This window comes from Zeus faber (assembly GCF_960531495.2).
Source record: "Zeus faber genome assembly, chromosome: 2".
Lineage (NCBI taxonomy): Eukaryota > Metazoa > Chordata > Actinopteri > Zeiformes > Zeidae > Zeus > Zeus faber.
In genome coordinates this window covers 44,130,223-44,148,203 of record NC_137189.1, presented here as the reverse complement: position 1 = coordinate 44,148,203, position 17,981 = coordinate 44,130,223, and the positions used below count along the sequence as shown (strand labels likewise).

General features: G+C 43.0%; 1 protein-coding gene across 1 annotated transcript in view; it reads left to right on the top strand.

Annotated features, from left to right (window-relative positions):
• Positions 1-519: 519 nt before the first annotated feature.
• LOC307248009 (transmembrane protein 163a) overlaps positions 520-17,981 on the top strand; it is a gene marked incomplete at its 3' end in the record, with an annotated part of 49,175 nt that continues 31,713 nt past the window's right edge. Inside the window, exons 1-2 of the mRNA XM_080024193.1 lie at positions 520-652; positions 2,684-2,803. Of these exons, the coding sequence (XP_079880319.1) occupies positions 610-652; positions 2,684-2,803 (163 nt within the window). The 5' untranslated portion in view covers positions 520-609. The remainder of the gene's footprint in view (positions 653-2,683; positions 2,804-17,981) is intronic.

Genomic DNA, 17,981 nt, shown 5'->3' with positions numbered 1-17,981 from the left:
AGACTCAGACCCACAATATATATATATATATATGTGTGTGTGTGTGTGTGTGTGTGTGTGTGTGTGTGTGTGTGTAACATATATGACATTTCAATGTAAGTCGGTGTTGCTATGTACAGTATGTGATCTTTGTTGCAGAGGCTCATTAGTTGGATATGTTGCATGTGATCGTGAGCAGGTGAAAAACATCATCCCAGGCTTTTGCCCGACACCGCGAGGTGCGTGGATCCTCCTGGGACCCGGGGCTGCTGCGCCGCTCACACCGCAGAGGAGGGCAGCGTCTCGGACCCGCAGCCGCATCTCCCGCACACATCCAGGGAACATCCCAAGGCTCTGGCCGCAGGATCCACACACTTCGCACATACCCGTTTCTTTTCCCATCCACCGCTTTTCGCTCGCACCCTTCGGAGAGGTTGACTTTGCCACCCGCGTGTGAGATTTTTGTTGCTGTTGCTCGACATGTCAGACCCGCCCGCCCCGGACCCGGTCCCAGTACCCGGAGCGCTCACCGTACCGGTCACTGCGCCGGATCCTGGGACCGTGGACCCCGCGGTGGAGAACGGCCGTTGCGAGCGAACTGAGCCGGAGAGCCAGGGAGAAGGCTTCAAGATGGACCAGGAGATGAAGATCACCGACAGCATAGAAGACCAGGGTAGGTGCACGGACGTCGGCTCAAAAGTTGGAGCGGCTGGGTGATGCTGACCTAAAAAACCCAACAAATATCACGATTTTTATTTTATTTTTTGGAATATAGATTAATCGATGAATAAATATAGATAATAATCACTCAGTCATCTTTTGCAATACTGTATACCCATGTTGTTTTCCACCCTGGGACACAGTATAGGATTTCTTATTTTAAAATATACATACATATATATATATATATATATATATATATATATATATATACATATATATACATATATATATACATATATATATATACATACACAAACATCTATCTATCTATCTATCTATCTATCTATCTATCTATCTATCTATCTGTCTATCTATCTATCTATCTATCTATCTGTCTATCTGTCTGACTGTCTGTCTGTCTGTCTGTCTGTCTGTGACTTAATCAAAACAATCTTTAGTAATGTGGATTACGTCCAATCAGGTCGGTGTTGATTAGAACAGCTAGAACAGTCCGTGAAGTTCAGAAAACAGCATTACTTTACCGTAGTGCAGCCCTAAAGACAACATTTAACCATATCACAATAATACCATAACCAAAATCCAAGACAACGTCTAACGTCTCATATCATTATATCGATATATCGACATGAAATGATTTCATAATTTCAAATTTAATTTCCCTACATATATATGCATGTATGAGCATATGTATGCTCGTATGTATATGTGTGTGTGACAAATTAACATCTTGAATCTTGAGACTTGAGTGTATCGCCAGAGCCTTTCACCCCGTTGTCATGAAAAAGTCACATGACACATGCCTCCAGTTTGAACACAAACCTACAAAATACATTGACTATATACTATTTATTTGATTAATAAAAGGATATACCGTTACAATGTTGATATCTGAGATCTGATTTAATACATATAAAATATAAATATGTTGGGCGCCCCCCTCTCCAACGCCCCATGGGCTTTTAGTTTTGCCCACGTGCGCCTTTGTCGGCATCAGGCGTCTTCTTGACAATGGGGCCGATACAACGCAAAATGTCGTGGCGTCTGGCGGTGTTAGCTAGACAGGACTCAGTGAAGGAGACCCAGACGATGGTTCCGTTGGTACCCCAAGCCCGGTTCTGTTCCCTGCCGAGTGGCTCACAACCACCCGAGGGCTGAGGTGTCAAGATCAAAAACAGCAACCAGGGGACGGTCGGGACCCGTTCATAGAACTTTCCTCTTTATCTCGCTGCTTCTTCACACTACAACCGGCAGCAGGTGAACATCCCTGCATGCCTCTCCGTCCACATCGCTCCTGCACAGAACAACCGGGAACCCGCCCTCTCATCACCTCGGAACACTCTAACCCTCTTTTCTGGACGCCTCGCCCCCAGTCAGATGAACCGATGCAAATAACACAACACAACCCACCGATCCTGCACACACGCACGCACGCACACACACGCACACAGGTTACGCAAATTATAGCATTTTTAGAGCTTACAGAGCTTATTGTGTGTAATCACTGGGTGTCATGACATTTCACTACATACTGTATATGCATGTATATGTATGTGACAAATAATCTCTTGAACTTGAACTTGAACTTGAACTTGCACTTGAACTTGAACTTGAACTTGATACACGCACGCACATAACAAACACTTTACTTTAAATAAGTTTAAAAAATGCTACATATTTTGTCTAGAGCTCCAAAAAGGCTAGGGCTGGTCCTGAGTAAAGTAATGCAATTTTCTGCACTTTACAGACTTCTAGCTGTCAACGCCTCTACCTCCTTGGTTATAATATCCACATTACTGATGATCGTTGCTTGTGTGTAAATATCTTAAAAAACCACAAATAGCCGCCCCCGAAATATGCTTAGCTATAAAGGTATCAAGGCAATGATCACAAAATATAGTGGTGTTTGATTTTGATTTAGCCCACCAGCTGCGTAAACTCCATTCTGCGTCTGCATGGATGGATCTGTGTGTCCGGTCGAGCAGTTCTAACCCTGCATGCCTGGCTGCTTTGATTTGGGCAGGTCTTCTGGAGAGCAGCATGCGACTGAAGCCCCACGAGGCGCAGAGCTACCGCAAGAAGGCTCTGTGGGTGTCCTGGGTGTCCATCATGGTCACCATCGTCCTGGCCATCGCCGCCTTCAGTGAGTACCATACGCCGTCATCGATATTTGCACCACATTTGCGAGCTCTCTCAGCGTATCGGTATCACCGGATAACTTTTTATTTTAGACGTACCGGGTGGATAGCGAAACTCTAATGTCTGACATAGTTTGAGCCTCCTTTCTTTTTGTTGCCGGAGCCTGATCAGTCTATGGGGTTCTTCCCATCTTTCTGCATCCCCTCCCGGTTTTTGTGTGAAAGTAACAAGATGGCGGAATGTGTTGCAAAACCTGCCACCAGAGTGCGAGAGCACTGACTTCATTCGTTGTGTAAAAAAATGCTGGAGAAAGGGCTTGTGGTAGTGGGCAGGGATTTTGGCGCCATCTGCAGGTGGGGAGAGTTAGCACTGTTAGCCGGAAGGGGACGCAGCTGCAGGAGATTGAGGTAATTAGCAGAGTACTTAAAAGCTGCTGAGTTTTTGCCTCACCCTCTTTCGCTCTCAAGACAGCGAGGCTGGTCTCCAAGTCCAGACTGCATACTACTGTGGTTGCATATATGTTTGTCTGAAAAGACAAATGTCTTGACTTTTTTTTTAAATAAATGCCAGTCTGTAAAAGCTGTTTTTGTTTTACTTGCCTCCTGGTCCATCTCTGCCCGAGAAACCGACATGAGATTTGTGACATTGATGCCAATGCTACTCCCCACTACTACATGGCTAGAACCATAAGTGACACTGGACTATCTTTGATGAGATGGAGCGCTCTCAGGGAGGTAATGTATTCAAATCGGGTGCAACAAAGCATCCTGGGTTGGTTATGTTCATGATATGATAGACTCTTGTCTCCTGCCTCCGAAGACACAAAATTGCCCGTATGGTGTGAATGGTTTGTGACCCTGACACCCATTCAGGGTATCTCCCTGTCTCACCCCCATAGTCAGCTATGGCCGACAGACCGATAGCCAGTTAGCTAGCTCTCAGCTAACCAGTTAGCTCTGTTAGCTAGCTCTCAGCTAGGCAGTTAGCTCTGTTAGCTAGCTCTCAGCTAGGCAGTTAGCTCTGTTAGCCAGCTCTCAGTTGGCCAGTTAGCTCTGTTAGCTGTCTCTCAGCTAAGCCGTTAGCACTGACAGACCATCAAAAAGAAAACAATAAACTGAAAATCACATGCATCTGTACACTGGGGAGATGATTCTCAGGGCCATCGGGAGTATTTAGCAATCCTTCACATGTTTTTTAATGCGTCTTCAAACATAAAAATAAATGACTGACGTTGGGAGGCAGATGTGGAGATACCTCCAAATGGATGGATGTTAATTGCTCCTTGTCTCTGGGCCAGGGGCCAGTGGGAAGCAGAGTTTCCGTTAGAAAAATTGCTGCGTTTACTCTGAGATTTCAATTTCCCGGGCAAATGGGAGAGATTCCGGTCAAATATTATCTGTGTTTATTGAGCTTAGAAACAATTGCTAAGCAGTCTATATAGAGAATGACATCATCAAGGCATGTAGATGTATCATATATTATATGATACAAGCTACAGGTATGCAGCCACTTTGATCCTGGGTCCCAAATAATCTAGATCCAGGTAAGGTGTGGCTGCTCAAACCACACCATCCCCACACCACATCCGTCTTTGTCTGGACATCCCATCGACATATTTTACACAATGAATATTTATCTAGACGCTGTGCCTCTATCTCCACTCCGTGTCTACTGAGTTTACAAGCGCAACCTGTCCACGAGGGAGGTGGTGGGGCTCATTTCTAGATTGACAAACGTGATCGTTTAGAGGTGAAAGGAAATTTTTCTTCAAAATGATGAGTCTATTCTATTTTGACACAGAGGAAAAAATATGCCGATAATTATTGTCATCGTTTTATCACCCAGCACTTATCCAAATTGTGCTTAGAGGGCATTATTTTCACCAGACATTATGACTGGGGAGATTTCAATATGTCGGACTGGAACAGAACGCTGGTTGGGAGGTAACGTTGTCTTGTTCATGCATGTCCATGTCCAATTAGGCTTGACACAGTGAACGTTTAACAAAAAGTGTGCCAACAGAATGATTTGTTGTTCATTTGTGCTTATTTGAAAATATTCTATGCTTGAATACAAATGCACTGGTGATGGTTTTTGACTGCGTTTTATGTGTGGCATGGTAATTCAGTTTTACCTTAGCTTTTTGTTTCTTGAATGTCAGAGATCTTGTATAGGGTTAGTGGGTGTTACCCAGTCTACTTAGATTAGTGGGGTAATAAAAACCCATTGTGACTAACCAGGTTTAAAAAAAAAAAAAAAAAAAAAAGGGGGCAAATGAACCAGATTTCGAGTGGAGTTTTATCTATTATAAAAGTATCTTCAAAGACTTCTTGATCTTTGGGTAATCCTGTGACGAGGACTCCTAAGACTTAAACACCCATGACTTAGACACACAATACACTATCCAGATCGTGCCATCAAGTGGATTTCACAATTCATACAATATTTTGCAGTTAATGTTTAAGAAGTGTCAATGGTGAAACCTAAGGTTAAGATGGATTTACAACCATCTGTTGTTGGCCAATAGCAATTTATTTGAGGAGTATCTTGACGAGGCTCTATGTTAAATTCCAATCTCTGGAAGAGGCTTGAAAGGTATTTGTGTTCGTCTGAGTATTGGGTTATGAGAATATGTAGAATGATGAAATAGAACGAGAGTGTCAAAAGCATTTTGCTAAGCCTGATTGAGGCATGTCAAGGATAGGAGTGTAACGCTGAGACCATGACTCACTCCATGGATTGGGATCGAGAGGAGACGAGCATCGACGGCCGCGACTTTCATTCCTGCTTTCCACCGATCTCGCTGACACATCATGCTCTTGTTAGCTATTTAAAACTATTTGCACTGGATGAATTCAGTTCATTTTACCCAAACCGCCAATCTTCAACCATAGTAGGTAAGCCCCAGCTTTGCGGACAAATAGACTTGGAGGCCAGGATTTGCTCAACTTGCTACTGATGTGTCTACATGATGGGGACTGTTTTCCAAAGTATCCGGTTCAAGAAACCAGCTAAGGTAGAACTTGATTCCCCATGGGCGAAATTCAGCAAACTAAATTGTGCTGTACGTGGCGCAAACCCATGATGAGCTACACGTTCCCTAAGCAGCCTAAATGAAGCCCATGGGCTTATGTAACACCACATCCATTGTAGATTTTTCTCATGAACATATCTCACTGCAATGTTGGACTCCTGCTGCGACCTCCACCGCAATACTCCAAGATTCAGGCAGTAAATCGGAGGACAGACTTTTTATTTCATTGCAGCACAGCCTATGACTTGAATGTCTAAATTATCTTCAAAGATCTGTATATTGATGTCATGAATCCTCCCTGATCTCCCAGTATTTATATTTGTTTTCATGTTTTATTTTCATCTGGTCATTTCATCATGTCAATAACCTCCATGTCATTTCAGATCCGCTCACTCTCTTTTGCTTTGCTGTTTCTCCCTTCCCTTCACCTAGTTCCCCTGCCTGCTCATTCCTTCAATAGTCCCACAGTATAAATACCAATCCACTTCCCTTTGTTCTCTGTCAGATTGTCTCTTGCATTAAGCTGAGTGTTACTGCAACTACTACCTGTTTCCTGTACCTTCCATCCGAACCTCTGCCTGATTCCCTGGACTCTAAGTGTTTTCACACCAAACAGTTCTGGCGACTCCCTGAGGGGAACTAGTAACTGGGGAGGTCCCCGAGAAATGTTCCTTAAAACGGCAGTGCGGCTGTGCAGACACAAGTGATGGTTCCTCCAAAAGTTCTTAGAACTATGAACAAGTTCCTGCAGCACAATAACGCCTTCTGTTTCCTTCCCGGTTCCCCTGATAAGTCGGCCGTCTCTGACTGAATTCTTATTTTGACCCCTGCCTGTTTTTTGGAATAAACCTTGTGGACTTTGACTTCTTACCTGATTTTTTTTTTATGTCGTGCTTATGGTTTCACTTCCGTTCTGAGTCAGTGAGCGTAATAGTAAAATCTGGCCAGAAATTAACCCAGCTTACTCAGAGACTCTCAGACGAGAGATGGCGGCACAGGCTTGTGTTCTAAACCAACACGAGGAACAACTTCCTGCCATTGCACCCCATTACGAACGTTTGGCTTTCTGTGACTGGATCCAGCGGCTCATTCTGTTCAGCCAAACAAAAGCTGCTGCATCATCTACCAGTTCTCCTGCTCGTGCAGTTTCCAGTCCTGAACCTCACCTCTCTGCTCCGGAATTCTCCTCTGGAGCTCAAGGTACCTGCCGGTCCTTCCTCACGCTCTGCTAGTTAACTTTTGAACTGCAACCCCTCACGTATCCCAGGCTGTCGTCAGCGGAATGACAGTGCCATCGAAAGTAAAACTGCTGTCTGTACTGTGGCCAGTTGGGCCATTATGTGTCCAACTGTCCGGTAAAGGGAGGGTTTCAGCTGGGATTGGTCGAGCTGTCCCACACGTTGTCAGATCTCATTGACTCTGGAGCCAATGCTAATTTTTTGGACTCCCAGAACAACTGGACATTCCCGGGAGCCTCTGTTGAAACTCATCGATGTCAGAGCCCTTGATGGTCACCTTCTCTCCTACGTCACTCATTGCACTGTTCCTGTACATCTTGGCATGTCAGGTAACCATCATGAAACTCTTACATTCCACCTGATAGATTCTCCTGAACTACCGGTGATCTTGGGATTCCCTTGGCTCCTGACATATAATCCACAGAGTGGCTGGCGAACAGATTCCATTATACAATTGAGTTCATATTGCAACTCAGTATGCCTCATGTGCTGTCTTCTGTCCCTAGTTCTTCTCCTCCCGCAGAACTTCCTGACCTCTCTGGGGTACCTCCTGAGGACTTTCCACTGAAGGAGGTGTTAAACAAAGCTCGGGGCACCTCGCTTCCACCTCACCGGCCCTACGATTGAAGTATTGACTTTCTTCCTGGTTCTATGCTCCCAAGTGGCAGACTATACTCCCTGTCCATCCCTGAGACGAACGCTATTGAGGCCTACGTCCAGGAGTCGTTGGCGATGGGTGTTATTCAACACTTGCCGGAGCGTGATTCTTCTTTGTTGGGAAGAAGGAGAAGTCATTGCGACCCTGAACTGACTACCGCGGTGTACAATATAACTGAACTGACTGAACTGAACAATATAACTGTTAAGAACAGGTACCCCCTACCACTCATATCTTCTGCTTTTGAACTCCTGCAAGGGGTAACCATGTTCACCAAGCTGGATCACCAGAACACATATCATCTGGTCCGCATCCATGAGGGAGGCGAAAGGAAAACAGTTTTCAACACCCCCAAGGGACATTATGAGTACCTGATCATGTCCTTTGGAATCAAATTCCTTGGATCCATGGATTTGGACATCCAGGAGTTTGTAGCCGCATGTCCTGTATGCTCACAGAACAAGAACTCCCGTCAAACCTCAGCTGGTCTCCTCCATCCTCATCCCATTCCCTGTCATCCGTGGTCCCACGTCTCTCTGGACTTCACTCACTTCAGTCACTGGCATACATCGGACAGTAACACTACTAGGTAACACCTTACTGTGGTAGATGGGTTCTCCAAGGCTGCTCACTTTATTTTTCTGCCTAAATTGCCCACAGCCAGAGCGATGGCTGAAGTCATGCTAAATAAAGTGTTTAGAGTGCCCTTCCCTCAGACATCATCTCTAATAGGGGGCCACAATTCACTTCTTGTTTTTGGACAGAGTTTTCTGAGTCAGAGTCTTCTGGGCAACACAGGCAGGCTCTCTTCCGGTTACCATCCCCAGTCCAATGGCCAGACGGAGTGGATAAACCAGGAGATGGAGGCCGCGCTGCGCTGCATGGTTTTCATGGAATCCTACCTCATAGTCCAGACAACTGTTATGGGTAGAATATTCCCACATCCCCTTGCCCAGCTCTGCTACTGGCCTCTCTCCATTCCAGTAAGGCTATCAGCCTCCTCTGTTTCCCGAGCAGGAACGCAAGACCATCTGTTCAAGCCTTCATCCAGCGGTGCCAACGTAATTGGCGGCTGGCCTGTGCCACTCTTCTACGCACCTCTGACCGCTATCGGAGATCAACCAACCATCGCTGCACCCCAGCGCCCACCTTACTCTGGGACAAAAGGTCTGGTTCTCTACGAGGGACTTAACCCTCCGAGTTGAGTCCAGCTGGCCCCACGCTTTGTAGGGCTATTCCCCATAGCCAAGATCATTAACCCAGCAGTTGTTCGCCTGTGTCTTCTATGGCCTCTCCACATCCATGAAAAAAAACCTTCCACGTCTCTCAATTTAAGCCACTTAAGGAGCGTCCGCTTCAGCCCTCGTCCAGACCCCCACCCCCACCGAGATCATGGATGGGTCTCCCACTTATACCGTCAATTGCCTACTGAGGTCTCACCACAGAGAAAGGAGTCTCCAGTGTCTGGTAGATTGGGAGGGATAAGGACCTGACCAGAGGTCATGGGTATCTACACATGCTATCCTGGTAGCCTCCCCTCATCCACAATTTATAAGAGTAGCCAGTGTCAGGGCATGACCAATTTCTTAAGGAGTTTGTTTATTCCAATTTGTTCATTAAAAAGGGTGAGGAAAATAAACTGCTAGGTTCAATAAACCATTAGGAGTGATGTTTCGGGGGTGGAATTAAAAATTGGAATTCAATACGGCAGCCTAGTCGGTGTGGGAATTTGGTCGAGAGACCAGGGTTGCTTTCCACCAAAGTGATGCAAAAGTGGAACACAGGTTACTGCAATGACTGCAGTGAGTGGAGGAGAGCAGATTGCAATATTTTATGAAAACTGAGCTTAGTCGTAGTCCAAACACGAGGCCCAAACATTGAGTTTCTGCTGTGAAAGATGAAGGCTGCTGTGAAAACAGAAGAGAACAGAAAAGGCCTGCGTCACTGAGAGCTTTTTTTCTTTCCACCATTTGGGTTTTATATGCACGTATGAAGGGATGCAAAATTGATGAGTCGATACAGTTCATGTGAAAATTAACTATGTGGTCATTTGAGAGAAATGTGTAAGGTTCATACTATCTTACGTGTATGCATGGACTTCATATAGATCAGGTATAGGTCATGTTACAGAAATTAAAGGGTCGCTTTAATCTGCCGTTTGTCAATCGGTGGTCTTAAATAAAGTGGCAGACAGACGTTGGCTTAACTTGTACAAGGGTCAGATCAGACATGTGCTAAGGAGCAGCTCCCTGAGACGAACAGTTTATTTTCAGGGAGTCGGAGAATATATGGTCAGTTCGACGTCACAGATACAGAGCATATACATTCAGCTTGACTTCACAGGTACAGAAAATAATTGGTCAGGCCAAGATAAGGCAAGCTTTGAGGATGGGGCAAGCTTTCTGGCAGGAACCCAAGGGAGGACACAGTCTAAAAGGTTTGTGAAAGAATTAACCCTGTGTGCTAAAATAAAAGTGTGTGACTGGAAGCTACATGAAGTTGTATTCTTCATTGTGTGTGTGCATATATGTTAATGTGATTACATGGATTTAGATATATTGTTACAGTCACTGTCCCTTTTTCAAAACTGTTGGTTTTGGATCAGTATAAGATAATAATTGACACACAATCCATTTTTCTCCATTACATTTTTCTCTTCTCTATGACTATTATAAAAGTCATTTGGTTCATTGGGGGAGTTTTGAACCCTTGAATTGTAAGCTTTGAACTGTAAGCTAGACAGTGTCTGTGACAGTGATTTTTCCTCAGAGGGCATTTCAATTTCAAAACACTTAAAAAAAGACTCATGGTTTGTCCAGCACTCCACGAAATAATTCTGAAAACCAGAAAATGCGATGGTAGGTGGAAGGTGAAAGTTTCCTTAAAGGTATGAACTCAAATCTGTGAGGATTGGCCAGTTTTGCTGACAAAGTTGGTGCCATAACTGGTGTGAGGATTTGGTCTTGGTGAACCCAGATGAGATACAGTACGTCCAAAACGCTGGTCTTTGTACAGGTCAGACCTGTTCTTACAACCAGTGGGCTCTCTCCGCTTTGGTCACAGTTTAATGAGTACATAATGTTCCTTAGCAATCAAGACATGCTGCATGCCATGATAGTCCGAGAACATCCAGCCATAAAACTCACAGTACGGTTTTGAAGTGAGAGAGTCTTTAAACCCACACTGGACAACAGACAGACCCATTGCTAATTGCTCTGCAAATGCTATTTACCAAATCCTGTTTACATATGCTAATAGGTCCAGGTTGCTTGTTCCTATTGAAGGTTTTGCTGACAAAGACTGTGATGTACGGATGTACAGACTGTTCCACTACTGACTACAAATGTACTTCTCGTAGGTTGTAGGTTGTCTGGTAAAGTTCTACATCCGAACCAATGACGTGTGATTGGTGCCCATGTAAAGTACGCCACGTTGCTTTCAGTGATTCTGGGCCTTTTCATCAAACAGCAGTTCAGTGGCAATCAGATGGGTTATCATGAAAGCGTCATTGGAAGTAGAGAGTGCCGGGAGAATAAAGACGTGCATCACTTGCATTTACAAAGTTGTGGAATGATTTCAATAAGGCTGCCCCCGAAAGTCGACGAGTCGAACCATCATTTGGAAACTTGTCAGTCGACTGAGGTTCTTCAAGTCGCGCAGTGTTTTTGTTTTTTTTTGTCAGTCAGTGTGCATTACAATAACAGGATAAAAATACACAGGGAGAACATTTCAATGAAGAATTATAAATAAGGGGAATCATAAATATATTATTTTTGTGTGAATCATGGGTGTCTGAACACAAACGCGAATCGCCGTGCCCCCTTCCTCCAAATAATACCACTACTCTTACCGACACTGCCTATCGAAGCGGTAGTATAACGTTGCTGTAATCGGTTATTTAAAAAAAATATTGAAGATAAATTAACACTGCTTTATTTTTGTTGTGCGGGGTGATCGGGGCGCAATCTGCACCCTCGTCTCCTCGTGCATGTGTGAGAGCCAGGCGGAGGGGGCCAGCCCCGCTACCCTCGCGCATATCTCCATATCTTCGGTGATGGAGAGAGAGAGAGAGAGAGAGAGAGGAGAGATGTCTGTTCTGATAATAGCAAAAATGCTTCTTAGAAGAATATCTTAATCTTATTGCAAGTTAGAAATGGGATATATAGCCGAGATAAATAGAACATCTGTTTTATTAATTTCTCCAATATCGTTAACAGTACCGGTAACATCGGAGCTTTACGATTCTACGGTCTCTTGTAATTTAGCCCCGGGGCCCGTACCAACCCTAGGTATTGCTCGTGCCCCATTCTTCCGCCTCCGCTTCCCGCCGATTAGTAATAATATTCGCACTGAACAGCCAAATCCGATTAGACTGACAAAATTCTGAGTTGGGTACAGCCCTAGATTTTAATTTTGTGTTGTAGAGTTCTGCCAGCTCAGAGAGGGATGAAATAGGTTTCTCTTTTTCCAATGGTACTTCTATCTCCCGCCACTCTGTAAAATCCAAGTGCAGCAGCCGCTACAATTTCTGGTTTGATGTATGGAACAATTAGAGTTCAAATGTTCTGCAACATTTTCATATGGTTTTGAGAAGGGGGTGGATTACCGAGGAGTGTGTGTATACTCCACTTTATATTAGATTCAGCCTCTCTATAGAATGGCCTGCACTGTAAGGCTACATGGCAAGATTTGTTTGTCTTCATCCCCTGAGCTTGATCCCCATTAAGGCCAGCACTACACAAGGAAAGATTTATAGCTTGTGGGTAATGCACACAGTAAAATGTTACTTTATGCAAACACAGATGACACTAACTCCAGCTACAGTGTGTGTGTGTGTGTGTGTGTGTGTGTGTGTGTGTGTGTGTGTGTGTGTGTGTGTGTGTGTGTGTGTGTGTGTGTGTGTGTGTGTGTGTGTGTGTGTGAATTCTGTCTCTAACATGCAGGTGCAGCCAGTTCCTTGGACTAAATTAGCCCATGAAATAAGTTTAGATGGCGAAACGACAGTAAAATACGACAAACGGTACAAAATGATGTTAAATGAAATCAAACTTAACCAGTAATCCTGAAATTGCTCAAGCAATGCTTTAAACGAAGAAAGAACTTGACTACAAAGAACCACCGGTGAACATCTCCCTCAACACAGTTTTCAGTATACTCAATATGAAGTGTGTCTATCAAACAGTGAGAAGACCTGGAAAAGAAAATTGAACTTTTGCAGATGTGGCAGTGTAGAAGTGAAATTTGGACCTATAGCAGACAGCGGTGGGCAAACCTTGGGCATACACAGGGTCCCGGTAATTTGTGTTTACCTATACGTATGAAGCATTTCCATGAAGCATTAAGAAGATATGTGAGTTCAAAATAATTGTTCTAAATAGCTGAGTCTTTATTGTCTTATATTTTCTGCTATTTTTCGGCATCTGTATCAATGACAAAAACAACTTCAGTAATTACTTTTCATAGCAATAATAATATATATACAGGTACTCCTCACTTAACGACTGAGTTTCGTTCCTAGGACCAGGTCATTAAGCAAATTGCTCGATAAGCGGGGACACGTGTTATTTCACGGTGAGAGGGGGCTGCTATATATAGTGTATATACTGTATATAGTCTATATAGTGTATACAGTATATATAGTGTATATAGTGTTATTTCACGGTAAAGGGCGTGGCTGGTATATATAGTGTTTATAGTATATAAAGTAAATATAGTGTATATAGTGTTATTTCACGGTCAGGGGCGTGGCTGGTATATATAGTGTTTATAGTATATATAGTATATATAGTGTATATAGTGTTATTTCACCGTAAGGTAGCGTGGTGATTGCGAACGCTAGTGTAGTGAATACTGACAGACTGTGGGAACGAGACTGAGATTGAGTATGGTGATGAGATGAGATGTATACCCTGTATATAGTATATACATTATATATAGTGTATATAGTATAAACAGTGTATACAGTGTATATAGTGTATATAGTGTATATAGTATATATAGTGTATACACTGTATATAGTCTATATAGTATGAACAGTGTATATAGTATATATTGGATATATAGTGTATAAAGTATATATAGTATACATGGTATATAGTATATATAGTGGATATAGTATATAAAGGGTGATGACAATGAGACGCCGTGCAAGAGTCTGAACGGTCGTTAAATTGGTAGGTCGTTAAGTGTATTTAATTTTAAAATTAATAAATACATTTATTTGTTATTATTCTTTATTGTACTTATTCTGTTAATAATATACAATTTCAAAATTCAGTTAAATATCTAATTTGTTTACATTGTAATGCAGACAACATTTATGTAACTTCAATAATAATTTTGAATTATAATTATTATGCAATAATTTGTTAATATTACAAACACTTTCTACTTTTTCATGAAAGTTTGTTCAGTTTAGCTGTAGGAAAATGTTCACACATGATGTGTATTACAAACAAAGTCTTTTATTAATTCTTTCAAATATATCTTATCATTCTTATCTTACCTTCAATGCATTGAAGTATCCGCACTGTCCGGAGATGACGTTGTGTCTGTTATTCGTCAATTATGACAAATTCACGTAGAGTTATGATAACAGTTACAATCACGTGATGTATTTGTCAAGTTTTGTTGAGTTTACTTTATTTCGATTACATTTTCAGTAAGTAACGTTTCCATGAAATATGAAAAATGTTGTGGTATTTCTATTATTAGTTACCATTTCACGGCTTCTAGATTTCCGATGCCTTGTTGGATTTTGAACGCATCACTCAGCTGCACACACACATTTTCATTAATCAGGCAAAGTCATGTGGACTATGGATTTAAAATATCAATCTAACAGAGCTACTGACATCTACCAGATGAGAAGCTTTATAAATATACCAAAAAATCGATAGTTTGGTAACTTATAAAGTCTACAGAGTAACCGATTCCACGCCGCCCACTGGACACGATCCAACTGGACATTCTCAATCGGAATCTGCACATTTAAAGAAAAAATATGACGTCATAAAGCGTCTTACTGTAAATCTCATATCGTTCATTTTCGATGAGACGTGTGAAGTGTCAGTTAACCAAGACCAACTGAATATTTCAAGGTCAAAGTTGTTCGGTTTTTCACTCGGATTGGATTGTATGGATGACATTTAAACCATGAGATCCTTGTTACATTGCAGTTAAAACACCTCAACCTTGTTTCTAGCTTATGCTTCCAGATAGTTTTAGCCCTGTTGAACATAATTCGGACTGGCGTACTGGCGGTCTTAAAATCGCTCAAAATTGGGTCGGTTTTTCGCTATTATCTGCACCGTATGTGGATCGATTTGGATGAAACTTCAACCGCGATGACGTTGTGACAGCGCTGTTCAAACAAGACATTAACCGTGTTCGTGTGTTATGCAGAAGTTGGTTTTCCAGATAGTTTTAGGCTTTAAAATTCTGAGAATGTCTCCAAATCTTTCCTCTTACAATATAATAAGGGGCTGCCATACAATTACAATAGGGTTCCAGACGGGTCCAGCTGGGTCCCTAATGAATGAAAACCAACACGTTGCTGTGTTTCACAATTTACCAAACATCACATGTAGATACTTGAGTGGAAGAAAGTGATTAGCCTCTACAGTTTGTGTTTGGACAAGGCAAGGAACACCATGTCTTAGTCAGCTAGACCCGTCAGGAACAGTACAACTGCACATGTTCTATAACATGCAGAATTTAGGTTATTCTCTGGAGGAGACTCAACCTGTGGGTAGGTTATAAGTCCTCTGCGATCCACACGCTATTGTCTGAGGTGCAAGCACCAAGCCTTCAACCTCAATTCACCAGTGTCTCCTCAGCGTTAGCGGCTCGTGAATTCCTCTCAACCCAAGACTCCTGATTAATTTACGGTCTTTAAGAGCGAGAGAACAAACAAACATCGGGCAAATTAGCCGCCCCTATTGCATGGATACGCTGCGCTATAATGAGGCCACAGTCGAGAAAAAATGCCATCGGTTGAGACAGATTCCTAATCCTCTCTATCCCCACACGTCTGGTCTGATGTTACAGGACGATAGAGACCAGGAAAGGCATGATGAACACACTCTTGTGTGTGTGTGTGTGTGTGTGTGTGTGTGTGTGTGTGTGTGTGTGTGTGTGTGTGTGTGTGTGTGTGTGTGTGTGTGTGTGTGTGTGTGTGTGTGTGTGTGTGTGTGATAGCCTGACATGGCATCCCCCCAGAGACCACCGCTCTTCCTCAGGAGCCAATTAGCGAGAGCTTGGCTCTGATTTTTAATGTTTGCCGGAGCAGGGGCGGCAGATTCATTTGCATCTGACGTTTCTTTTTTTTCCTTCTCTTCTCGTCTTCCTAACGAAGGCGCAGGAGAGAGAGCCGCGGTTGCAAACATCGCCCGCCTGGACCCCGCACCCCACCACCCCTTCCTCCTACCACTATACATAACCCACAATACCCTACTACCCCTTTCCCACTGCACCAAAAACCCGGTAACACCCGCTAACATCTGGCATCTGTCATGGGTGGGAAAGGTTCCACCTGGATTTCATTCACTCTTTTATCAGCTCCAGCTCCGACCGGCAGTGAGGAAAACGTGACAATCCCGGGTAGACACGCTATTTTTACCCCTTTTCCCGATGTTGGCCATTTCACATCCAATCAGAATCAAATCAGAAAGGATTATTGACTTTTGAGTGTGGGGGCTGCTCCGTGGGGATGCTTCGATCGCACGGGGCAGAGGGAACCCCCACGCTCAGAACCAGCACCACCCCAAGCTGGTCTCCGAACTGGAGGAGCGTCTCCGCTCAAGGCTACAAAGGACCGGCATCGCAGGGTTTGATGTTTACTTTTTTCCAAAGGAGCACATGTGCTCCTAAGTTGTAAAATTGAGGAGCGCATAAAAAACTTTAGGGGCACAATGAAAATTTATCAAATAATGTGTTTTTCCTCAATAAAGGGATACAGGGAGACATTTACAAGCAAAATGGTTTAATTCATTGAAATACAAAAGGTACACTAGGTTTTTAATGACTTCTGCTTCTGCTTCGACTGTATTTAATAATTATGTAATATTTATAGTTTATACTGCTGTATAAACTGTAAACAGTATGAACAACCTCTATAATAAATTGTTTTTAGTTCCAAACGCCAAAAAATGTCTGCACAGTCCGTCTAGACACAAAAACTCTTGTATATTTTGTTAATGAATTGATTTAATTATTAATACAATAACAAGCAACCAGACGGCTTTAAAAAATATATAATTGACAAAGAAATCTACATTTTTGGAGAAACTCACAAAAGCTGAAATTGTTAATAATTGACACTTGATGTTGCCTTTACACAGATGGGAGCCTGCATGTCCCAGAGGAGGTTGTGGCTATTCAGCAGGTTCATCTTTTGGCATAGAGATGATTAGAACTGGCCCCAGTCACTGAATTTTATTCCAATAAGTTACTGGTATCATGTCCAATTTCTAATTTTTTATAACAAACCAAATATCATTGTAAATCGGTTCAGAATCAAGCAAGTAACAGTCGATTTGGTAGAGAAGTCTGCATCTCTCAATATACATTGTATTTGTTTACGAGCAGTAATCGCCGCTTCAATATGACGGATGTGCAGACACGTAGCAGCTACTGATTACCAGGCGACTGCTCTTTACGGTATGTTGCGCTATGTAGCTACTACTTTACAACATGTCGTGAACGAGCTGTGGATACAGTGCAGCAGCTACGAGCCGTTGCGATATTCATCGGCCGATAAATATGGGATCGGGACATCCCTAGTTCTTATCAAGCTTTTTGTTGAAAAAAAAAAAAATAATGGAGACTGCTTGGGCTGAATTTTGTCGTACTTTTTATTTGCACACGTGCGCCTAAATTCATTTTTTACAGTTCGAACACATCTATTTTTTCGTTGCAAATGCGAGTGAAACGCTCGCGCCGTCGGGTCTGGCATCAGGCGCTGCCGGTGCGCGGGTGCAGGCATGGATACTCACTGCTGCTTCTACTGGTTTTTTTCTTAATCATACTGTAACCAGGACACGCCCATTTTCCGGAATGTTCGTGATGTCGAACATGACACACCAGAAAAAAAAGAAAGTCATACTCATCCAGTGTGGCAATGGGAATGGCGTCAATCGCCTATTTTTATCGGGTTTACCCGCGTTTAAAATACATGGGTATACCCGCAAATTGTGGTGTGAAAACGGTATACACTGCCTAACCGCATGCTCAACCATCGATGAGCTGTTGC